Source organism: Spodoptera frugiperda, chromosome 23 (genome assembly GCF_023101765.2).
Source record: "Spodoptera frugiperda isolate SF20-4 chromosome 23, AGI-APGP_CSIRO_Sfru_2.0, whole genome shotgun sequence".
In the NCBI taxonomy this organism is placed as follows: domain Eukaryota; kingdom Metazoa; phylum Arthropoda; class Insecta; order Lepidoptera; family Noctuidae; genus Spodoptera; species Spodoptera frugiperda.
The window spans coordinates 1710430-1735020 of record NC_064234.1 but is presented as its reverse complement, the minus strand read 5'-3'; the positions used below and the strand labels follow the sequence as shown (position 1 = coordinate 1735020).

Sequence of the window (24591 nt, the reverse complement as noted above, 5' to 3'; positions counted from 1 at the left end):
TTATAACTCAAGTACCTACGTGTATGGTTATTTACAAGGACGTTGAAAAAAAGGATTTGGATGTGGTTATTTAAGTAACTAGTTATTTATCTGTGAGAGTGAAGACATTTTTAAGATTTTAAATTGTTTAATGTATTTTTTTAATCAACTTCCGTTTTATGAAAGTATTGCATTTGACTTCTTGCTACCCCCACTTACTACCGAATCGTAGTAGGAAAGTGGGGCGCACACTTGTCGACGGATCAGAAGTTGTTCGACTGCGGACACGGCACAACGGTGCTCTGAACTGTCAGGTAATACTGTTCATTTATATTGTGAAAATGCTGTTACGTTGCTTATTTATCTCGATGTGATGCTATAATCATTTTATGCTTTATGAATATCTGTCTGTATTACTGTATTTTAGAATATCTGTCTAATTATTCGTAGTGATTAGTAAATATGCTTATTTTGGTAAATTCACTTAATAAATTGTTATGAATATTTAAATTGTCTTTTTACTGTTGTTTATTACTAATTTCTCCCACATCAGAAGTGGGATAGGAAAACATAAACTACGCCTACGAATTATTGATTTCAGGTCTTTCAAGATGAACGTTGATGAATCTGCAATGGCCGACGCTGAGCTGCCCCATGGCGTGTCAAATGCTACGCCACCACCGCCGGTGTTTCAAAGGCGGACTACCTCCGGGTGCTCATCACCAATTTTGGGCCAAGAAGTACCGCATAATTCGACTGGCCATAGAAATGCGTCTCAAGTTAACGGCGGTACTGTTCCTGGCGGATCAACGGATGGTCGTGACACAAGGACAGTAGAATTTGTACCTATTAATTATATGCAAAATATGATGCAGGAAATGATGACGCAATTAATCCGTACCACCGCACAGGCCTTCAATCGACCAAATGTGCGGCCTACCCCGCGGATGCGAAGTCTTGAACATATTTATGTACCTGCATTTGATCCCGATGATCGGACCGATACTGTACAAGTTTGGTGCCGAAACATTGAAGAGCTTAAAACCGAATATGAGCTTACTGACCGAGAAATCCTTAATCTAACTCGGAAAAATTTGCGCGGACGAGCCGCTGAGTGGGCACGTCGCAATTATTCATCTTTAACTAGCTGGACTGAACTTAAAATAGGTTTAATTGAAACATTTGCAGATGAAGCCCGTTACTACGATGACCTAACGCAGTTCATGGAATACACCAGTGAGCAAGCCAGTAGCCTAGCTGAGTACGCAACTCGAAAATGGGAGTTGGCAAAGAAGGCGATTGGCGTGGAGATGACTGAGCAACGCCTCGTCGAAGCAGTTATTTCGGGTATGTCTGACTTCCGTATTCGCTCTGATTTGCTTCGACTTACACCAAAAAGTTTGCCACAGCTAATTCAAAGTCTTAATTCATATAAGCGTAAACGGCCTGGGAAAGAGTCTGATCACACTATTCCATCTAAGCGTTTTAAAAACGTTCCTAGTTCAGATATAGCATCTAGGCGTTGTCACAAATGTCACAAATTAGGTCACTTACAGAAAGATTGTCGCTCAGGCTCAACTAATCGCGGTCCTCAAAAGAATTCAGCTTCTACTTCTGACAGTTCCAAACCTGCTGAATCAAAGCCCCTTAAAAATAACACCTGTACATTTTGTAATAGAAGGGGGCATACTTTTGAAAACTGTTTTCAACGCTTGAATAAGAACGCGAAAGATGAAAAGTTGTCTCACGTAAATAGTTTAGTTTTGAGTAATAAAAACTTGCACTCAATCAAAATCGAAAACCGCGATTATTCGTGCCTGATAGACAGTGGTGCGGAATGCTCTCTTATGCGCGAAAGTATAGGCAATTCTATTAAGGGTAGGATCATATATAAAAGTCTTATTTTGCGAGGCGTTGGAGACAATTCTTTTCGTTCATCACGTACAAAATTATGTATGGTGTGTATTGATGGCCTCAATATTGAATTGGAATTTGTTCTAGTTCCCGACAGATACATACAGTATGATGTTTTACTTGGTCAAAATCTTTTTGATATCCGGGGAATTCAGGTCACTTTTTCAAAGGATTTCGTTAAAGTCTGTCGTAATTCTTACAATATTAACTGTATTCAAAAGGAATTTGATCTTGACATGGTTGATGTTAACCCTGATATAAGTCCGAAATTAAAATTCAGTTACATAATTTATTACAATCTTATTCTGAAATGTTCACGTCTGGCAATGCAGTTTCGCAAGTAACTACAGGCGAACTGTCTATTCGTTTAAAGAACCCAGAAAAAATAGTTCAGAGAAGGCCCTATAGATTGGCTCCAGCTGAACGTGATCATGTCAAGAAGTTGATTAAAGATCTAAAAGATAATAACATCATTCGAGATAGTAATTCGCCCTTTGCGAGTCCCATATTACTAGTGCGAAAAAAGGATGGTAGCGACAGAATGTGTGTTGACTACAGAGAATTAAATAGCAACACTGTCCGTGATCACTTTCCACTTCCCATTATTGACGACCATATTAGTAAATTATCGGGAGCTAAATACTTTTCCGTACTAGATATGGCGGCAGGTTTCCACCAAATTCCAATAGCTAAGGACTCAATTGAAAAAACTGCCTTCGTCACTCCTGACGGGCAATATGAATTTCTACGCATGCCATTTGGGCTTTGTAATGCACCTTCCGTTTTCCAAAGGGCCATCAATACAGCACTTAAACAATTTGTTGACGATTTTGTTTTAATTTATATTGATGACGTAGTTATCTATTCAGAAACAGTTGATCAAGGTATCGAGCGTTTAAAGGTAGTTCTAGATGCCCTTCAAAAAACCGGTTTTTCCCTTAATGTTAAGAAATGCAAGTTTCTGCAAAATGAGATTGAATATTTAGGTAGAATTGTCTCTAACGGTCAAGTTAAGCCAAGTCCGGGTAAAGTTCACGCTCTTCTAAGTGCTCCCATCCCAACAACTGTCAAACACGTTCGGCAGTTTTGTGGATTAGCGAGTTATTTCCGGAAATTTATACCAAATTTTTCTTTGATAATGATTCCGCTATATAACCTGACTCGTAGTAGTGTCAAGTGGAACTGGACATCTGAGCATGAAGCTGCTAGAAATAAAATTCTTGAGTACCTAGCTTCCGAACCTGTGCTGACTCTATTTGATCCTACCAAATCTGTAGAACTTCACACAGATGCCAGTTCCGCGGGGCTCGGAGGTATCCTTTTTCAAAAACATAATGATCAGATGAAAGTCGTAGAGTATTTTAGTATGCGCACCACTGATACTGAAAGTCGTTACCACTCTTACGAGTTGGAAACGCTAGCCGTAGTTAGATCCATTAAGCATTTCCGTCATTATTTACTCGGCAGGCCATTCAAGGTCGTTACAGATTGTAACTCTCTGAAGGCCTCACGTAACAAGAAAGAATTATTACCCCGTGTGCATAGATGGTGGGCATACCTTCAATCTTTCGATTTTACAATAGAATATCGTAAGGGAGAACGTATTCCCCACGTAGATTATTTGAGCCGCAATCCGACAACTGTCAATATAAGCAATGTTCAAAATTATAGTGAATGGTTAGAAGTAGAACAAAATAATGACCCTGAAACCAAAACTATTATCGAGTCTATCCAACAAGGCAGTATTGATAAAAATGTAGCATCCAGTTATGAAATACAAGGTGGTCTGCTGTATCGTGTCATTTCCATCGGTAATAAAATTAAAAAACGTCTATTTGTTCCAAAAAGCTATCGATGGCATATAATACAAATTTATCATGATTCTCTTAAGCACTTCGGCTGGGAAAAGACCCTTGAAAAAATTAGAGAGCAGTTTTGGTTTCCCAATATGTCCAAATGCACTCGAAAGTATGTTGACAATTGTCTGACTTGCAAAATTAATAAAAGTCAATCTGGTTCCCGACAAATTACTCTACACCCAATAGATAAACCTCCGACGCCATTCCATACCATTCACATGGATACGACTGGCAAATTGAGTGGTAATAAGCCTACCAAACAATACGCTGTTGTCTTTATAGACGCATTTACAAAGTTCGTTTTTATAAAACCTGTTACTAATTTGACTGCAGCAGCGACCGTTAATTGTTTGAAAGAATTGATTTACACTTTTGGTACTCCTAAACGGATTGTTTGTGATCAGGCTGCTTGAGTGTTGTCCTACACCGGAAGAGAATTTTCAAGTTTCTGTGAACATTGGTCTATAGAGTTACATTTCATAGCTAGTGGTGTAAGCCGCGCAAACGGGCAAGTGGAGCGAATGATGAAGGTTTTGACAAACTGCTTTACAATTGTAGAGAATACATCCAAGAGAAGTTGGAAGGATGCTGTTGGCGAAGTACAGTTGGCAATTAATAGCACATTCAGTAAAAGTACAGGCCGTACTCCTTTCCAACTTCTTATGGGCTGTGATCAGTCTCCTCCCGCTATATCAGCCTTACTAAATGATGTCAAACGTTTGGACCTCGATGCATGCCGTGAAGAATCAAAGCTCAGGATGGACGAGCTTGCTCAAACTCAAAAAGCTAATTATGATAAAACTAAGGCTAAAATTGTTCCCTTTAAGGTCGGTGATACTGTTTTGATTCGACAAAATCCGCGAGCAATTAACAAACTTGACAGTAAGTTTCGAGGTCCATGCGTCATTACAGAGATACATGATAACGATAGATACACAGTAAGAGTTCATAAAACTGGTAATGAGTTGTATGTTTCTCATGATAATATGCGAATTGTCAGTCCCGACATGGGATGTGAATTAACTGACTCATTAGATACCTCTGATTAAATTTTGTATTTACCTAATAGTTTATTTAATTATGTAGCTTTACATTCTGGGAAAATTGTTCGGCATAACAGTGATCGTCTGGCCAACGACCATGGTTGTGTCTGACAATCGTACCAGTGCCATGTGATTTGGCGTTACGGTCATGTGATTTGACCAGACTTATTGCCATGTGATTTGACCAGACTTATTGCCATGTGATTTGGCCAGCCATGTGATTTGGCATTACGGTCATGTGATTTGACCAGACTTTTTGCCATGTGATTTGGCGTAACAGTCATGTGATTTGACTAGAACTGATTGCCATGTGAATTGGTACTACGGTCCTGTGATTTGACCATAAAAAGATTTTTGAATGTGTTTTTAGTAAGATTTCTAACACTGATTGTTAACGATCGTTCCTTAAATATTATAATGGTCTTATTCGCGAGCCATAGGCTGCTCGTCAGAATGGCCGTGTGAGAGTAAAGACATTTTTAAGATTTTAAATTGTTTAATGTATTTTTTTAATCAACTTCCGTTTTATGAAAGTATTGCATTTGACTTCTTGCTACCCCCACTTACTACCGAATCGTAGTAGGAAAGTGGGGCGCACACTTGTCGACGGATCAGAAGTTGTTCGACTGCGGACACGGCACAACGGTGCTCTGAACTGTCAGGTAATACTGTTCATTTATATTGTGAAAATGCTGTTACGTTGCTTATTTATCTCGATGTGATGCTATAATCATTTTATGCTTTATGAATATCTGTCTGTATTACTGTATTTTAGAATATCTGTCTAATTATTCGTAGTGATTAGTAAATATGCTTATTTTGGTAAATTCACTTAATAAATTGTTATGAATATTTAAATTGTCTTTTTACTGTTGTTTATTACTAATTTCTCCCACATATCAGCTATCATCAGTTACATAATTATTATAAATTTGTAATTGCATGGTTGGCACGGTGGCTAGACAACCGGCTGCCGGGCAACGTATAGTAAATTAATTCCCGCATGGGGCAACTAACTGTCGTTCTGCGTGGAGGACTAAGGGGGAGGCCTTTGTTCAGATGTGGACGTCTCTCGGCTGATGATGATGATGATGATGGGGCAACTACGCATTTGTGTGATCCACAATTAGGGCAAGTGACCCGGTTGTGGCCATCGACCCCTTTGTGGCCATTTGGGCCTTCAAATATTTATAACTAAGGCATGGACAAATAAATTACTCTGTGATGTACAGTATTTAAAATATTGAATATTGGAGACAATGATACCGTTGGCAGCTTTGATGTGTCAAACTTCACTTCGATGCAACAAGTCATTCTTTTTAGTTGAGGGTGAAATTGTTAAGATCTTAACAAAAAGGCTAAGGCGAGCGGGTGAGGATTTGGGTTTTTATTTTTTAAATCTTTGCCCATTGTTTGGATGTTTATGTTAATACTACATGAATATATTGTCTAAGTGGAACTAAAGTTATTTTGTCGCTATATGTTTCTGAAGTGAGGTTATTAGAAGGTGGCCACTAATGGAGACGAAAATTATGAATTACTCCATCTTTGGCCACATGGCTGGCCAAAACTGGTGTACATAGATACCCCACTTCTTCCCCTTTATTTTATCGTGGCTTTTTTTCCCTTGGCTTTACATATCAACAAATACATATTTTTCATTTTCAGAGATGCAATAAATTGCCTTCATACAAAGGGGAGGTCAGATTACTTTGCAGCTTTTACCAACGTCATATAAATGTTGATCTCTTTATTTGTAAGTCAAATTAAAGTGAAGTAATAATATTTCATATTTTCCAAACTAAATAAAAATAATTGTTTGTAAAATGTCCAATTTAATTAATAAATTTTATTTACTTTTATAGTATATTTTGATGGCCAGAACTGGCACACGACCGTGGCCAGAAATGGCACGAATCTGGCCAAAAATGGCACAAACTCCCTTTTTTTTTCTTTTTTATACAGTTATTTTTCTAATGGACGTTCTTTAAAAAAAGGGTTTTCTTAGGCAAGGTTAATACATGTTAAATGACTTTTTACAAGAAATATGTTCGTGATAACAAAAACTATAAGTTAAGAAAGCCTCCAAAGTCGATAAAATTCTTAAAGTGGCCACAACCGGGTCACTTACGATATTATGAGTCTGGGTGTTATGTGTGTGTGACATTTGTATGTTTGTTAATGCACCCAGGACGCAGAAGCAAATCTTAGAGTCGGGTTTGAAAAAAAATTTTATATAATTACTTCTGTAAAGATGACATAATATACATTTTAAAATGGGCAGTTTTACTGCTTAAAATGTAGGGATAGGTTATAACACTCAAGTGAATAGAATCGCTATGGGCAGGCATTTTCCATTTAAAGGAGCATCATCGCTTACCACCAGGCGAGATAGTGGCTAAACGCTAACAAATAAATAAATACTAAAATAATGGCAACGAAGGAATAATTTCGTAATAGCTAGGTGATCCTTCACTCCGTCAACTACATAGTATGTCCTCGAATCCGATTCCATAAGAAAAGCCCTAATCATTTTAATGTTTGTTTAAAATGAACGTTCCTATTTCTAATGCCTCAGCTACGTACATAAATGAACGCAACTTTAGATCAGCTGATGTATTCTGTCAATTTCATAATTTGACAAATTTGACAATTTGATCATGTTGGGAAAAATTTCAGTGTATTACGAAATCATAGAAAATTAGAAATAGAAGTTTTAAGTGTTACAAATAAGTTTGCCGTCACGTAGTCTATTCCACGGCGGCCCATGATGTTGACCTATTTATTAATAATAGTAAACGTTAGATGACTATATCAGAATCTAACCAACACCGCGTCTATCTAGGTAAGTGTGCGCATTACCTTTAAATAAAATTAATTTTATGTATTAACTGAGTCGCACGTGTGTTAACAAACAGTTAATAAGTTGTTACGTCACATTTTTCAGTCAAATAGTATCACAACTAGTATATTATTGGCTGCACTTCCAAATCATTACATTTAAAAACCTTAAATTAAAATATTTAATATTATAGGTTTTATGAAAATTCAAATCTCCTTTCTAACTGGTGATTCATACGAGAAGAGACGTAAAGAAAATCTAAAATTAATCGTAAGAGAATCTTATGTTATTGTTTTCCTGACAATAAATAGTCTGTGATTCAGCGCTGCTCCTATCACGAGCAGAGTCGACCTATTGACCGAACCAAATGAGTATCGTTCAAGCCAATAAATTTAATCATTCCTATTAGTTGTGGCGGGAAAACAACTCATATCTCCGTGACAAAAAATTATTGAATAATAAAAAAAAACATTTTCCAACTTGTCATTCTTATCTTGCATCATTAAACTTGAGCACCTTTATAAAAACTGTTGCCCTACCTTTACAATATATTTAAAAAAAAATACTTAAAAAATTTGAAATAAGATTTTTTTGTAATTGGTGTTATTGAGTGTGTGTGTGGTGTTTTGTTTTAGTTCCTATACATAATAAAATTATTGTGTTTAAAAATGATTTACATAAGGTATGGTTTGTATTTATATATTTCATTAATTCAATATTAAAATAAGTTGGGTATTTTAATCTTAAGATTGGGTTTAGTTTTTAATATTACAAAAGTGCCATTTCAATCTTTTACTTTTAAAAATGCACCTTACAACTTTCTATTTTTTACTGTTTTTGCCCTATTATTGGTCCCATTTTCTCCGAGAGATTGATTTAGTGGATCATGGCAATAAATTCGAGTAGAGAGTAGAAGAGTTTAGAGAGTAAAAACAAGTGGATAGTATAAATAAACCATAGAGTGGTGTGCAAAATTAACATAATTAATACTTCAACTCCATTTTATCAGATAAACGAATAGTAATCAGCATGCTTTGTTTAATTTTCCAGTTATTTATTCAAATACTAACCTTTAGATAAGCATATAAAACTTTGCATGTGTACTAGTAATTCATCATGTAAAGTCATACTAATAAGATTAATTATAAAAAAACCTGTGACATTGAAAACTACTATTACGGCAGCAGTTTGGAAAAAGGGCTGAAGGAAACTTGCTTTTTGTAGTACAATGGACTTCCTTGTGGGAGGCCTGGCAGGAGTTGGTGCAGGGTTTTTCAGTAACCCGTTTGATGTTGTCAAGACCCGCATGCAGTTGCAAGGAGAGCTGAGAGCTCGGGGAAAGCATGCGGTCCACTACAAAAATGTGCCACATGCCATGTACAATATAGTGAAACATGATGGCATTGCTGCTTTGCAGAAAGGACTAGTACCAGCACTGTGGTTCCAACTAGTTGTCAATGGGGTAAGGTAAGCTGTTTTGTGTTTTTTTTTGGTTTTTGTTTGTGGATTGTTTACTTTTTTTATTTTTTGGGGTTTTGTGGCAGATTTTTTCATTGAGCATGAGATGTTATTTAAATGCTTAATTGCATATTTTGTTACATTTGTTTGTTTTTTTTTTAACATTCTAAGTAAAAACCAAAGATAATTAAAACAAATTACTTTTAAAATGGGTAAAATAATAATTAAAAAAACATCAACATACTTTTATTGACTAAATCAACTGCTATTCTTTTAGATTAGGCATCTACCAACAAGCGGACAACTATGGCCTCCTTCGGGACAAGGATAACAACACACAATTTGTGAACAGTCTCTTCTTTGGCTGTGTGTCAGGGATGTGTGGAGGACTATGTGGCAGTCCATTACAGCTGGTGAAGACCCAGCTCATGTCGTACTCCTCACAGAAGATAGCTGTTGGCACTCAGCATGCCCACCCAGGCATGATGTACGCTTTCCAGAAAATCTACACCAAGAATGGTTTGTCAGGACTTTGGAGAGGTGCCCACGGAATGATGATGAGGAATTCCATTGGATCTGCATCTCAAATTGCTTCTTTTGCTGTGTAAGTAGTTTATTTCATTCTATTATAACAAAACATGTAGTAGATGCATTTATTGCTATTTATTTACTTTGTTTCTGTCTTCAATTTTAAAATTTAACTGGAATATTAAGAGGGCAGGGCATTATCGTCATAAAATTCTAAGTTCATTCTAAAAATAAAACGACCTCAATTTTTACAGTAGATTACAAAAGTCACTGATAACAAATACGTCATGGAATATCATATATGTAGTAAGTAACAGCTGATGAAATTTTCTGACTGACACGCCTTTTTTATATTAAGCTATCTCCGTGATATCGGTCAGGCAACGCCTTCTTGCGTCAAAGATAGCCTTGTATTGTTTACTTTAAAATAGTATTGAGGAACATAATTGCAGATAGCGAGCAGTTTTTAATAGTTAATTATTTACGCGAAATATCATTTCTGCTGTGAAATAAAGGCGATTTGTTACTTGTTGGTTGGTTGGCTATAGCGTTTAGAAAATTAAATTTGAGGAGGGCAATGTATTATTGGATTCAGAATTTAAAAAACTATTGGTTAAAATTCAAAATACCATTTGCCCTTCTACTACAAAGGTGATATGTCATGATATGAATGCATAGAAATAGAACTGATGAAAAGTAGTTTGCATTCTAGTACACTTCTGTCTATGCCTTTTTGGATATTTTAGTTTAATGTTATGTTTATAAAGTTTGCTACAGATAAGCTATTGCAGAAAAAATTGTTAACTTAATACATTTGTTTAGTTTTGTTAGTAAACTGAAACAATTTTGCGCTCGTTCCAAATGCATCCGGTTCTTTGTAGTTCAATCGTATTTTAGTGGTAGTTCCCAGGTCCAAGGTTAATAAGGCCAATGTTATCATACAATAATTATAATATTTTGTTGTATCTGTCAACAAAATTGTTAGGTAACTGTTTAGTATATACGTGTTTTATTTTCTTCATATCCGCATAAGTAAATGTTTGGTGGTAGATCCGATTTGGTCACTTCTATTATTGAGGTTTCTAGTGTCTTATATAGCTCTAAAATCGATTCCTATAAGTAGTATAACATAAAAAGGACAGCTAATACATGGCTAGTTTCCGTGGTCCCGATGTTACCATACAACTTACACAGTTTTAGTCAAATATGATCAAAATCCCTACATATTTTATAGGTTTTTCGACTGGAATCTGAAGATTAGACCTTAGCTCGACTGATATATTAATCAAATTCATTTTTCTTACTTTCACAGATGTAAAGAATGGATGGACAACAACAACATGTTTCAACAATCCAAGTATTTGTCGGCGTTCGTGGCGAGCAACATTGGGGCGCTGGTGAAGACTGTGTTCCTGAACCCCATGGATGTCATCATGACCCGGCTTTATAACCAAGGTAAGCTTCAGTATATATTTTTACCATGTTGCTACATTTTAGGTTATTGTTGATGCATTGGAAGTTTAATTACTCTTGAATCCAATTCCGATCGATCGACATTGTTATTATGTCGTACTCTTGACTTGCAACACTGGCGCCAATTGCATCCGTTTTTCGTGGATATTGAATGAACTAAATGGTATTCAATTTGGCTGTATATTTATAGATTTATATTTTATAGTTTGGACATGGACATTTAGTGGATTGACATTGAGATTGATTTCAAGAGTATACGCCCAGGTCAAATTGCTTGTTATTTAAACAGCCACAACATATTTTGGGTAGAAATTAGATACTAGATTTATATCTTATCATAAAAGAATCTAACTGCCACACTCAGAGTCATTTAATGCTTACTTAAACTATACTTTAGTAACGATTTTTTATGGAAAACAATTGCTAAGGACTGGGTTGAGTAACCATTAAATGACTCTGAGTGCGCGAGTAAAACTTCTTAAAATACGCAAGCACTATCAACTTAGTATAGACACTTAATCTTGTGCCTTTTACCCAAAGTTAAAATGACGAATTGTGTTGTCAATGTTGCCGGTCTTAAACTCATTGTAATTAAGCTAATTATTACTTGATTATAATATAATAACTATGTACCGAACTCACAAATATAGGTTATCAAAATAATAAAAACTTATTTTAAATAAAAATATTTGTTTCAGCTGTTGACGCAAGCGGGCGAGGGGTTATGTACGCTGGTATAGCCGATTGCGCCCGAAAAATCGTCAAGGCGGAAGGCCTAATAGCATTTTGCAAAGGCATGGGCCCATCGTACCTTCGTCAAGCACCTCACACAGTGCTTCTACTAGTATTCTGGGACATGCTAAAAGATCTGCAAAAAAGTATTAAACTACACGCGTAGCCTTATTTTATAGTAGTTGAAGCTTTTTGCCTCGGCTAAAGTCTTTGTCTCGTCCAAAGTTTTTGCCTCGGCTAAAGTCTGCCTCGACAGGCAATAGAAAAGTGAGATTTATATTTATTCAGTTCAAAATAGTCCTTACAATTTTGTATTGTTTTCGTATTTATTTTTAAGTTATTAATTTATTTTATATTTATTAACGTGTAGAATAGTTTTGGCTTCTTATGTGTACCTATGTATCGTCTTAACGTAGTATTGGTGCCTCGCTGGTCGAGTGGTCGCAAGTGCAACCGGAAAAGGGGTCTCAGGTTCGATTCCCGGGACTGGCAAAGTATTACTGGGTTATATTCGGTTTTTGGGAAATTTCTCAATAGTAGCACGGTGTTTGGAATTGTGCCCAGTATATGGGCAATAGGGTCACCCCCTATAACATGGGAATTATGACACAAATGGTGGAAACTGTGTGTACATTGTATATTACTAAAATATCCGTTTAAATTATTACAACGTCACTCCTCAATTGCTTATGATTGTTAATGCTTGTCATGATTAAAATAATAGTATATTTACACAAAACATGAAACGTTTTAAAATTATTTTTGTAATTAAAATTGTTTTAAAGTCTAAACTAAAGTCTATCTATTTGCAGACGCCAGAAGTTGTAACTATCAGTGTGATTTCCATTTATCAGTAATGTCATAATGTATTACGTGATAAGGTAATGTTTGATAAATATTGTTTAATATTAAACCGTCTTCCGCACGCTACTGACGTATGACGTCACAGCTTCGTGTGCAACCGTGATCTTAGTTTTATAGGGGACACATTGGTATGTAGATATTTATTTAATTTAGACTCTATTTTTTAATCAGTACGGCTCAATTTTGTGTATTATTATGTCGGTTTCTGGTTTGCAATTTTTCAAGTGATTTTTTAATATATACTTTATCACTCATTGCAGTAAAGTTCAATTTTGTGTAATGTTTTGGTTCCCGGTTTAATATTTTTATATTGTATTAAACTACTTGTAAGCAGTTTTTTTTATATATTTAGACTTTATGGCTTACGGAAATAAGGTTCATTTTTGTGTATTATTTATCGGTTCCCGGTTTTTAGTTTTGGTATTGAATATCAAAACATTAACTGTTGAATCTCGTTGAGTGCAATATAAAGGTTACCACAATTGCTGATATTATTTTAATGCAGTGCTAGGACTTGATCGAGGACTTTTGATATAGTGAATTAATTTATAATGGGTGATTAATACTCAAACCTTCTTGTCAGCAATGGCCATTTATAGGCTGTGGTTGATGATAATTAGTTTTTATTCTATGATTGGTACCTTACAAATTCCTATTTGTATGATACTCCCCTTAAAAATATCTCAAGCACTTATGACTATGCTTTTCCTTATTTTTTAATTCTTTCACTGTAACTCAAATCCTAGGACGTGAATTAAGTTATAACATCTCAAACGCTCAGATTGCAAATAAACTTAGACATCCATTTAAGTTAAAGTATAATTTAAATACAACAATTGCATATATTAACCAAAATATCATTCATTCACTCATTAATAAATCAAATAGTTATATTTCTATAATATGTAGAAATATAAAATATATTTGAAACTGACTTTATATTAGTACCTGAACTTATAACCCTTAACCGTGCATCTCAGTATTATTGCAAATAAATACCTTAATACAAGCATTTTAAGTTAATTTCTTAGTATTTTTAATTATAGCATTTAATCGTTAAACTACAGTACATTATTCAATTTTGTATTATTTTAAATAAAATTTTGACTATTGTTTATGTGTTGCCAGTTGATAAATTGTTAAAATGTTTGTTATGTGGCAACTCGCTTTTGTTATTAATTGTTTTTTTTTTTTGTTTTAATGCAAGTTATTTGTGTATCCTAAGCAATCAATAAATCTCAGTGCTTAAAAGTTTCTGTATTCTTAGTGGTAAGGTAATATAGTAGAGAAATGTGTAATAATTAATTAATTGTGTTAGTACAATAGTGATAATTGGTGCAATTAGAATTTAATCGTTATGTTAATAGCAATAAAGTTTTAAATTGTTTTATCTTGGGTTTTTATTAACGCTACCATTTTAAGAAACCTTAAATTACATTATCGTCTTTTTCTCTAAGTTTTGTATGTATCTAAACGCTTTTCTTATATCCACATAACATTGGAACAATACCTATAAATTCATTGTGCATTGAATTGTCAAATAGAAAAAATTACAACTAAAGTTTCAAATTAGGTACTTTAAAATCTAGACGCATAAGGCGAAATAGTCATTCAGGTGACTAGATTTCGAGACAAAATTAAACCAAAATAAATTCAGAATAGTCACAAAATCGTGCGCGACAAATTGACACTTCAGTAGTGGGAGTGTTATCCATTTTGTACCCATCTTTAAGATTCGTCATCAGAACTATAAGACGTCTATAAGTGGACATTGATAATAATTCCTATTGTCGCATTGACTCTTGCAGTTATAACTATTATATCTACGAATGTTTGTTACCAATCTCAATCTAAAATCATTGTGTAAAGATAGGTTTAATAAAATACGGTCTACAGTTGGACCACTGCAAACGCATGAACTCTCATTAGTCATTTTTATCAGTACTCTTAGTTTGAGTTTGAACGAGTGCGCGTTCAGCGCTCTGATTGGTTGATTTATTCAAACTGGCCAAACAAAGGTCCGAACGCGCTCTCGTTCCGTTTACTTTAAAAGTAAAGCAAACTCGTACTAAAGGTACTGATCTTTCGCTCACACTTATGAGAGTTGTGTATGATAGTCACATTCCTTTGACGTGACAGTTCGCATGTTTGACTTGACTAAATGTCCTATGTTCCCTAATTGGGACAGAGGGCGTTTATAGAAGTCCTCCATTGCGACCGATCTTTAGCTTTCCGCTTCACCTCGCTTACACGTTTGTAATGGCGCAACTATAGTACTTGTATGGGATTCCTGACAAAAATTGAATTGATGAATAGATTGTTAGAGCAACGTAAACTAACCAATCACATTTCTTCCACAGACAATCAATATGGCACAGATAAAAATGTCCCACAGTTTGAACCGTGACGTCACGGATCTGCTGATGGGTGGAACTTCAGCTATGTTCGCCTCGTTGTTCACGAACCCTATAGAAGTGGTGAAGACCAGGCTGCAGTTGCAGGGGGAACTGAAGGCGAGGGGCAAACACGCCGTGTTTTATAAAAATGTGCCCCATGCCATATTTGTTGTCGGTAAAAACGAGGGACTGGGCGCCTTACAACGTGGGTTAACGGCTATGCTCGGGTTTCAATTCTTTTTGAACATATTCAGGTGAGTTTGTTTTGAAATATAGATATTAAAGGAGAAATCATTTGAAGGAGAACTAGGGATTCTTACCTTAGTCAACAAGTTGTTTTAGCAAAAATGTGTCATACGCTTATATTTTTAAGAATCATTCTTTACAATCTGATTTTTACAGCATCAATAATCCTAAAATATCACATGAGGCAATGACTTAAATCTATATTTTTACTAAGAACTAATTAAAAACTCGTGTTTCCAGATTAGGCTCCTTCCGAATGGCAGAAAGAAGAGGTATCCTCAGAGATGCCAGTGGAGCTACATCATTGCTCAGAGGTGCAGGAGTCGCGGGTGTTGGCGGTGCCCTCGGCTCCATAGCTGGTACTCCGTTTTACCTGGTGAAGACCAGGCTACAGGCTCAGGCAGCCAAGGCTATAGCAGTAGGACATCAGCATAAAGTCAGCAGCACTAGTGGCGCCCTCTATGAAATATTTAAGAACGAAGGGTTTAAAGGTATAACATGTTCATAAGTTTAAACTTTTATAAGAGACTTGGGATTAACTTTTAAAAGATGAGAACAGAGACAAGTCTCCTGCGCATTGAGACACGCTTCAGTCAAGTTCATGTCATGGTTAAAGATTAATTATTGAGTATTTTTTAGTAGTGGAATCTGAAACGTTATCCGCAGTATGATTATACGCTCATCCTTTATTACATGGGTCTAATTACCTTCTCTTAATGCCAATTCCAGGTTTATTCCGAGGAGTGGGTCCACAAATACCTCGCGGCATGGCGGGCAGCGCGTCCCAGATCCTAAGCTTCACATACGCTAAGGAGTGGCTGCGGGCACACAACTGGTTCGTCCAGTACCCGCTGATGCTGTCATTCTTCGGAGCCAACCTCGGAGGAATCGTTATGACGCTCTGTTTAAACCCATTCGATGTCATCGCCACCAGGCTGTGTAATCAACGTAAGTAGACTTCTTTTTTTTAGCAATGCGAAAATGATTTCACGTTCCATATCTTTTGCCCACTTTTTTTTTTGAAATACGTCTATGAATGGGGGTTTGAATGTATAGACAAAGTTTGTATACACGCAGACAATAACGCGACTAAAAGCTGTATATATTTTTAATTACACTTATTTATTAGTCATAAAGTTAGTTAGACCAATTATTATTTAACCTGGCTTAATTACTGGACCTATTTCGGTCATTTTTCGTATATTATCCGCCAAGATGATAACAAATATGTGGTAAATTAAGTCATAAGACGTTTCTCCATACGGTATAATATAACTAATAATTCATATACAATTAAATCAAAATTGCCATGGGCACAATGGAAATAGCTTTTACTCATAATCCGAATATCACTCAGCAATGACAAGCCACACCATCCTTTCACCCAAAATTAAACCAATCACACAACAAATCTAATATAAACCTATCTTTACTTACAGCGGTAGATGCGAACAACAAAGGTACCTTATACAAAGGTATGATTGACTGCGGCTTTAAGATGATCAGGCACGAAGGTCCGCGGTCGCTGTACAAGGGCGTCACGGCCAACTATATAAGGCTAGGTCCTCACACAGTCATCCTGCTAGTCTGCTGGGACAAACTCAAGGAGATCGATGACTACCTACGTAGGTGACACGACCCTTAAATACATTTTGGGATTAAGTAGGTCATATAGGAGAGTTGATGTGTCACGCTATAAAATTTTGTAACACTTTTCAACCATTGTCTGCAAATAGTAAATAAGTAGGCATGATGAAGATGTCAAAAATATATTGTTACCACTAAGAAATCTATTAGATTGTCATCGATGTCTCATTAATTGGTGTTATTAAAGGTGTAGTTTTAATATCATGACGCCACAATTTAGTACTCTCATACAAAGTGCATAATGTTTTTGACGTTTAATAAAAAGTATTCACTTTCATTAGTTGTCATCTCTATTAAATTCCTCTGTTGTTAGCAACACTCGCGATGCCTGTGGTGTTGCCAACTGTACTTAAGCTGTGGTGACCGTGCATTATCGGACGGGCCGTAAGCTTTGTAGCTACCATAAGTACCTAATACAGAAAATAAAATTGTATAACTGAACAAAATGACATCGTACTTATAACTAATTTGATCAATTTTTAGCTTATTTTTGGCATATTTTGATTGTTGTCTCATTTTAAGCGATATTTTTGAAAAATCATGTTTATATAGTAATCTGTAGTATTTGTACAAAGTAGTATAATAATAAAAGAAGTGTCTATTCATAATATTTATGCTTTAACTTTTACCCTCTTTACCTTTGAAAGGCGCGTGATAATTTCTAGCTTCATTGTATAATTTAATGGCTAATGATTTAAGCATATATTTTACTATTCATATTATGACAATAAATCGTTTTACTAAAATAAGTTCTGCGTTTTATTTCAATTTGTCACCAACTCTGTTTCATTATTTGACAATACCTAGACTTTCGTGTTCAAACCAACCAATAGCCGAGCTTGCCCTTGGCGAGAACTTGGCAAAGTCTTGGCTTTGCCGCGAACTTGGCGAGGCCTTGGCGGAACGATGGCGGCACCTTGGCGAGAACTTGGCGATGCATTGGTCTTGGTGCGACCTTGGTGAGTCCTTGGCGCGACCTCAGCGAGTCCTTGGCGCGACCTTGGCGAGACCTTAGTGAGGCCTTGGCGAGTCCTTGGCGGGACCGTGGTGAGTCCTTGGCCTTAGCGCGACCTTGGCATTGGCGAGGAAATGTCATACTCTTACTGACTAAAAACCATTCCGTTCCTATTACTGCTTTTCAAGCCGGAGCCCCGGTAAACCCATTGGGTAGTCCGCAGCTCCGGTATATCTACTTACCTGACACTTTTTCTTAAAAACCTTTTCATATAGGTATCATCACATCAACAGCCTATAAATGACCTTTACTGACCAAAGGCTTCACTCTTCTCTCACACGTATATTTTTTAATATCAATTAGAAGCAATAATAAAACCAAAATACATGGTACTTAAGTGTTTATTGTAAAAATGCACAATAAAATATCATACACATACGATTGGAGCTTACATTTCCGTCAAACTTATAATTAATTATAAATAATTACACAACAAAATAATTCCTTAAACTTCTAATTATAGAAATTATGCGCTACAAGTGATGTTTTATAGTTAAAATTGTAAATATGTATTACAAAGATACCAACTGTTGGACGTTATATGGTATTAGTGCCTAAAAAAAATTTGTGCGATATTTTAAGACACTTTAGCAATCCTATTTAGGTATAATCCAACCGATTTTGACTTCTATACCTTAAGTAATTAAGTCTACAATAAAACTCCACATATTATTTTACGCAGTTCTTATTACTAACAGCATAGAGTTCAAAATCAATTGAATTGAATTATTTATAAATTAAATATTTTTAAGTAAAAACTGTCCCTATTCGGTTTCTAACTCGCAATTTGGGTTCCGTACCAACTATAAAACATGCCCTTTAAAGTAAGCTTCAAGTTTATATAAATAAAATTACCCAAAAATATAATTTAGGTAATCATTTCATGCTCAGTTAGGGGCGAGGTCCCATTTGTCCGTTGCGCCGCGTTGCGTCACGTCGTCGCATCGGAACAACGCAACGTCGCTGCTGCGGCTCAAATACACCGTGCCATGACAAACCGTGATGACTGTCCGTCGACGCAGCGCATCACCCTACCTCTCGCCTCATCTCTTGTCTTGTCCGCCATAGAAAGGCCGCGCGCGACGACGCAACAGTTTAATGGGTCATGTCATAAAAAATATATGGAAAACGACGCTGCGACGACGCAACGCAGCGCACAAGTATTTTACTTATACTAAAGGGTCTCGCTCTTATACTACTTGCATGAGAATGTATTTTATCAATAAAATCTTCAAAAAGCCCCCAAAAATCTCAGTTTGTGCGACTAACCCCCATTTGTAACCTGTACTTTGATCTCATTGGTACGGAAACACTGTTACTACGTATTTTGTACTTTTAAATCGTCTCGTAGACGGATGCCAGGCCGAAGTTCCAAGTACCGATAAATAAAAAACAAAGACTAAATTAGGAGATAAAAACTTAAAGCATAATTTTATTTAAACACTTTTCCCAAAAAGATTTGTTGGCGGTAGGAATTTCCATTTGACGGTACCCTAACTTCGACCAGCAGAAAATATTGCGAGCTCTAACCAGATTACAGGTGAAATAAGTATGACAACTATATCCCTCTGCGCTTATAGTTAATTTGTTCCTAGCATCATAACACTGCATTCATATTAGTTGCACATTAACCACACTATAGGTGTCAAAAATAAATAATTTAAATATTTTGGCATTTCTTGATAACCCTTATAAATGTGTAGTTATTTGTTTCAATAACAACAAGCTTCTTGATAAAACATAGACATTTGACCCTAAAAAAGGCAAAACTTACAAACAACACTCCCATTTTCGACAGTGGCGCCATCTACAACATCCAGAACTAATATAAATGCAGCATTATTAACTAAAATACAAACACTAAGAGTTACCTAACTTCTTGTCTTTACTATAGAAAAATAGTCAAAGTGCACTTACAGTATTAAAATACAAACATTAAAATAACAATTAAAAATGCACCGAGCACACATTAGTCAAAACTATTGCCATCTCTAACTAACACGTAGAGAGAGAAAGGGAGAAAAGATAAAAACATTTAGCATATCGAATTTGCCGAGGCGCGCACCTCCCATCTTTGGCATGACACTTTCATCTGTATGTCATATATTCGTCCCTCTCCCGCAAAGTATGAGAGAAAGAGATAGCAATATATCTACAATTAATTTAAATAGTTTAATAGAATCAGTTCCAATAGCACGTTACCCTTTCAAACTTCGACAAATCGTTGCGATTTAATTGAAAGAAGCTTGTTCCGTTACTCACACAGTTTTTGTCCATATAAATCGCCCCGATTCTTTTAACCTGTGTATTGAGCTTACTTATACATACATACATACAAAACGGCTGTATTCTAATATCAGATTCATAAAATTCAAATTTCAAATTAGATATTTTTATAAGAAAAACAAAAATAATTTTAACCGACAATGTCTTTTTTTCCATTAAATTTATAATTTATTAAACAGAGATTTTCTATGTGAGATTCTAAAAAATAATTTAATCTCTATAATATTGTAATATTATAAAATCAGTATAAATAAATATAATTATCATCATCTACTCTGTATGTGCAAACTGTCAGTATAAGATATGTTACTATGTATTTGTCTACACTAATATTATAAAGAGGAAAACTTTGTTTGTTTGTTTGTTTGTTTGGTTGTAACGAATAGGCTCAAAAACTACTGGACCGATTTTAAAAATTCTTTCACCATTCGAAAGCTACATTATCCACGAGTAACATAGGCTATATTTTATTTTGGAAAAAAATAGGGTTCCGTAAGATATTTGGATTTTTCGGACACAAACTGAAAAAAATCAACTAAAGAAGTTACTTATTTGGCGTACGCTGCCTAAACTACAAAAGATAGAACCATAAAATGTTATAATTAATTGTAGATCTTATAAATATCTACAAAAAAGTCCGCGACACACTATACCTATCTATGTCGAGTGAGGCACAACAACCACATTTTTATTTAAAAATCTTGAATTTTTTTTGGACTACATTTAAACGCGTTTATTTTACTCATGCTATTAATCTTTATCAAAATAAATTATTTCATCATTAAGTACAGTTTATATAGATAATATTTGGTCTTTGAATGATTAAAATTGGACATTTGGTTTTGAAGTTGTGGTAAAATTAAAATATTACGATTTCTGCTGCACGGCCCGTTGCGAAGTGGACGTCGCCAAGGCCAGGGGTGCGCGTGCGGGAGAGGGGTGTTTAGATCTATGAGTAAGGTACCCGCGCGGCTCATATTTAATATCTTTATTTGTTTAACATTCTCTAGATTTACATTTTTAAATACTACACATATAAAATAAAATAATATTTAAAAATATAAAAATAGGAGCCGACCAGTAGCGGGAGCATGGTCCAAGCCACCGGTGGTTAGGGCTCCAGAGAGAGAAACCTCCTCACAATACGTGCCGTTTCGAGGAGTACTGCCTTCTGCATCAGGCCCTTGATCCATCCGCCCAACCCCAGCCTCCTAAGGTGGTTGTCGAGGCTGTTGGGAATTAATCCATTGGCCGACACGACTATCGGCACAATGATAGCCGAATCCACATTCCACATGTCGACAACCTCGTGAGCCAAGTCAAGATATTTTATTTGTTTATCTTTTTCAGCTTTCACGAGGTTCTCGTCATGAGGGATGGTGATATCGATTATCATCGTGCGGCGCGCTTGTCGGTCTATCACCACTATATCAGGTTTATTGGCTACAATAGTCCTGTCAGTGATGATAGATCGATCCCAGTACAATGTGATATGGCCGTTTTCGAGAACTGGATCGGGCACATACTTGTAGTATGGAACCTCAAACTCAACAAGTTGGTACTGCAAAGCAAGTTGCTGGTGAATAATCTTGGCCACCTGATTATGTCTATGCAAATATTCACCATTAGCCAAACGACCACAACCAGAAATTATATGTCTTATGGATTCACCAGGACTATGACATGCCCGACATATGTCAACGGTCCCATCCTTAATAATATATTTCCGGTAGTTATTCGTAAGGATAACTTCGTCCATAATTGCGCAGACAAATCCTTCAGTTTCTCCAAAGAGATTACTGAATCGTAGCCAAGATACGGACGCTAGAAAATCTACACTGGGTCCATGAAGGGCCCGGAAGAAGCGTCCGTGGAGCTCCTTGCTATGCCATACCTCCTTGCGGTCATTGACGCTTAGTACCACAGGTTTGCGCCAGTTCTCTTTTGCTAAAGATAGTGGAGTGAATCCATTGTCCACTGCTGCTACATCTCGATGCATACCCTCGTTTACTTTCAGGAAATATTCCCTGAGATTGCACACCTCACGGTTATGAAGGGTCTTAGCATTTAATAAGCCTCGGCCCCCACACTTCCGCGGGATGTACAACCTCATGATCGATGAACGAGGGTGATGCATACGATTTGCAGTCAGCAGTGTTCGGACTCGCCTATCCAGGGTGTCAAGTTCAGTCTGAGTCCACTTGAGTATACCAAAAGAATACATCAGAACCGGCATGACCCAACCGTTATAGGCTCGCACCTTGTTTCCGCCTGATAATGAACTTTTCAGCACTTTATTCAGGCGGCCAAAGAAGCGTTCCCGTAACGATTGTTTCATGTCCGGTCCATTAATGCCTAATCCCTCTGACATACCCAGGTACTTGTAAGTATCATTTGCGGAGAGCGCTCTTAGTTTTGTGAAATCTGAGAGTTCTAGACCCTCAGATTCCACAATCCCTCCTCGCTTCACATGCATGACAGCACATTTATCTACTCCAAATTCCATTCTGATGGAACTACTAAATTTTTCAGTTATTTTCAGTAGTTCCATCAGTTGTTTGTTATTTGGAGCAAACAACTTGAGGTCATCCATGTAAAGCAAGTGGGATATGACTAGACCCCTTCTCCGCAAAGGATAGCCTAGCCCTGAAGCCTCCAATAAAGTACTGAGAGGATTCAAGGCCAAGCAGAACCATAGTGGGCTCAGACTGTCACCCTGGAATATTCCTCGCACTATCCTTACAGGTTCTTCACTCCCTTGGATTTGTCTACATCCCGGATAGCAAAGCACAGTACTCCATTGCCTCATACATGACTGCAAGAAGGCGCGTAGAGTTGCATCTATTTTATACAACTCCAGCACCCTCATGAGCCATGTATGTGGCACAGAGTCATATGCCTTTTTATAATCTATCCAGCATGTAGACAAATTCTTTCGGGACCGACGAACCTGTTGGCTTACAGCCATATCAATGAGGAGTAGCTCCTTAGTTCCACGAGACCCCCTCCTACATCCATTTTGAGATACAGACATAATGGAATATTTTTCAATATGTTTTGTTATTTTTGTTCTCAAAATAGATGTAAGAAGTTTATAGACCGTTGGTAAACATGTAATTGGTCTATAATTTTTGGGTTCAGTGGAACTACCTGATTTATGGAGCAGATGGGTAACGCCTGTTGTTAGAAATTGGGGCAACGATCCAGCTTCTAAAGCTGCCTGGAACTGCGATGCTAAGCGAGCGTGTGAACTGGTGAACCATTTGAGCCAGAAGTTGTGCAGCCCGTCTGGCCCCGGTGATTTCCAATTTGGGACCGAACAGGCTGCACTGCTCACATCAGAGGAGGTGATTATCACCTCCTCCATCTCTGGCACAGTTTCACACCTCCGCTCAACATCACAGATCCAGTCATCCTCTGTGTGGCTACCAGGCACCGACCAGATGTTGCGCCAAAATGTGTTAGTGGCTTCATCATCCGGTCGCCGCCCATCAGTCACATCTTGGTTGGATCGTTCCCAATTTCTATATACCCACCTCTGATCTCTTTGGAACATGCGATTCTGAGTATATCGCTCAACTCGTTTTTTGTACCGTCTGATACGATTTGCCCATGCGTAGATTTTCTGCTTCAGGAAGTCGATGCGCTCTGTAACACGCGACATGTATTCATGAGGACTGGTTTCAGTCCCCACAAATGCACGTCTTACAAAGCGCATCACTCTAGGACGAGTATTGCCCTCCCTGAAGCAGGATAGTTTGCCGATAAGCACCCTGGCCTCACTGATACGACGCTCAATCCTGCACTGCCAGGCTGGTACTGCTGGTTTTGGTCGGACTGCTGCAAAAAATGTGACACCGACCACTCCTGCCGCTGGAGTGGAGGACGACAGGGTTGAACAAGTAAGTACTCAGTGCAATGAACGACTGAGGAGTGCTTTGGAGGATGCGATTCGTGAGTATAGATTTGCTCCTTTAAAACCAAAACTGCCACGTTTGCCCATGTGTGGAAAAAATAGGGCGCTGGTAAGCGCTCTAAATTCGCTACTAAAAACATATTTTGAAAGTAGCGAAAACCTCTATGATACACACTCGATTCTGTACTGTGGGGCGGTAGCAGCTTGTCGAGTGGCTAACGTCAGATTCTCGAATATTTAATATTATTATTATAAATGCGAAAGTAACTCTGTCTGTCTGTTACGCTTACGCCGTTACGCCTAAACCAGTAAACCGAACATTTTGATGAAATTTGGTACAGAGATAGAACATAGGCTACTTTTTATAAGGCGTTTTAATTTTGACCACCAACC

General features: G+C 36.8%; 2 protein-coding genes across 3 annotated transcripts; both read left to right on the top strand.

The window, feature by feature from the left end:
* The first annotated feature begins 7426 nt into the window (after positions 1-7426).
* On the top strand, positions 7427-17730 carry LOC126910599 (solute carrier family 25 member 35-like). Of its 2 annotated transcripts, none has more exons than XM_035580526.2 (5): positions 7427-7640; positions 15053-15342; positions 15575-15825; positions 16064-16282; positions 16774-17730. In XM_035580526.2, the coding sequence occupies exons 2-5, from the start codon at positions 15062-15064 to the stop codon at positions 16965-16967; spliced, it is 945 nt and encodes a 314-aa protein (XP_035436419.2). In that variant the 5' UTR covers positions 7427-7640; positions 15053-15061; the 3' UTR covers positions 16968-17730. The 2 variants fall into 2 exon arrangements, with proteins under 2 accessions (XP_035436419.2, XP_035436420.2); XM_035580527.2 differs by lacking the exon at positions 7427-7640 and adding an exon at positions 12739-12820.
* LOC118266904 (solute carrier family 25 member 35) lies at positions 7687-14082 on the top strand. Its single transcript, XM_035580529.2, has 5 exons — positions 7687-8319; positions 8862-9104; positions 9373-9699; positions 10936-11078; positions 11795-14082. The coding sequence occupies exons 1-5, from the start codon at positions 8306-8308 to the stop codon at positions 11992-11994; spliced, it is 927 nt and encodes a 308-aa protein (XP_035436422.1). The 5' UTR covers positions 7687-8305; the 3' UTR covers positions 11995-14082.
* Positions 17731-24591: the final 6861 nt, after the last annotated feature.

What these genes read in the sequence shown, in the direction of transcription:
- LOC126910599 (XM_035580526.2), top strand. Translation starts at nt 15,062, where the DNA reads ATGGCACAGATAAAAATGTCCCACAGTTTGAACCGTGACGTCACGGAT. An exon ending in TTCTTTTTGAACATATTCAG is followed by an intron (nt 15,343 to 15,574) that starts GTGAGTTTGTTT and finishes TCGTGTTTCCAG; the next exon opens with ATTAGGCTCCTTCCGAATGG. An exon ending in TAAGAACGAAGGGTTTAAAG is followed by an intron (nt 15,826 to 16,063) that starts GTATAACATGTT and finishes TGCCAATTCCAG; the next exon opens with GTTTATTCCGAGGAGTGGGT.
- LOC118266904 (XM_035580529.2), top strand. An exon ending in CTAGTTGTCAATGGGGTAAG is followed by an intron (nt 9,105 to 9,372) that starts GTAAGCTGTTTT and finishes CTATTCTTTTAG; the next exon opens with ATTAGGCATCTACCAACAAG. An exon ending in CAAATTGCTTCTTTTGCTGT is followed by an intron (nt 9,700 to 10,935) that starts GTAAGTAGTTTA and finishes TTACTTTCACAG; the next exon opens with ATGTAAAGAATGGATGGACA.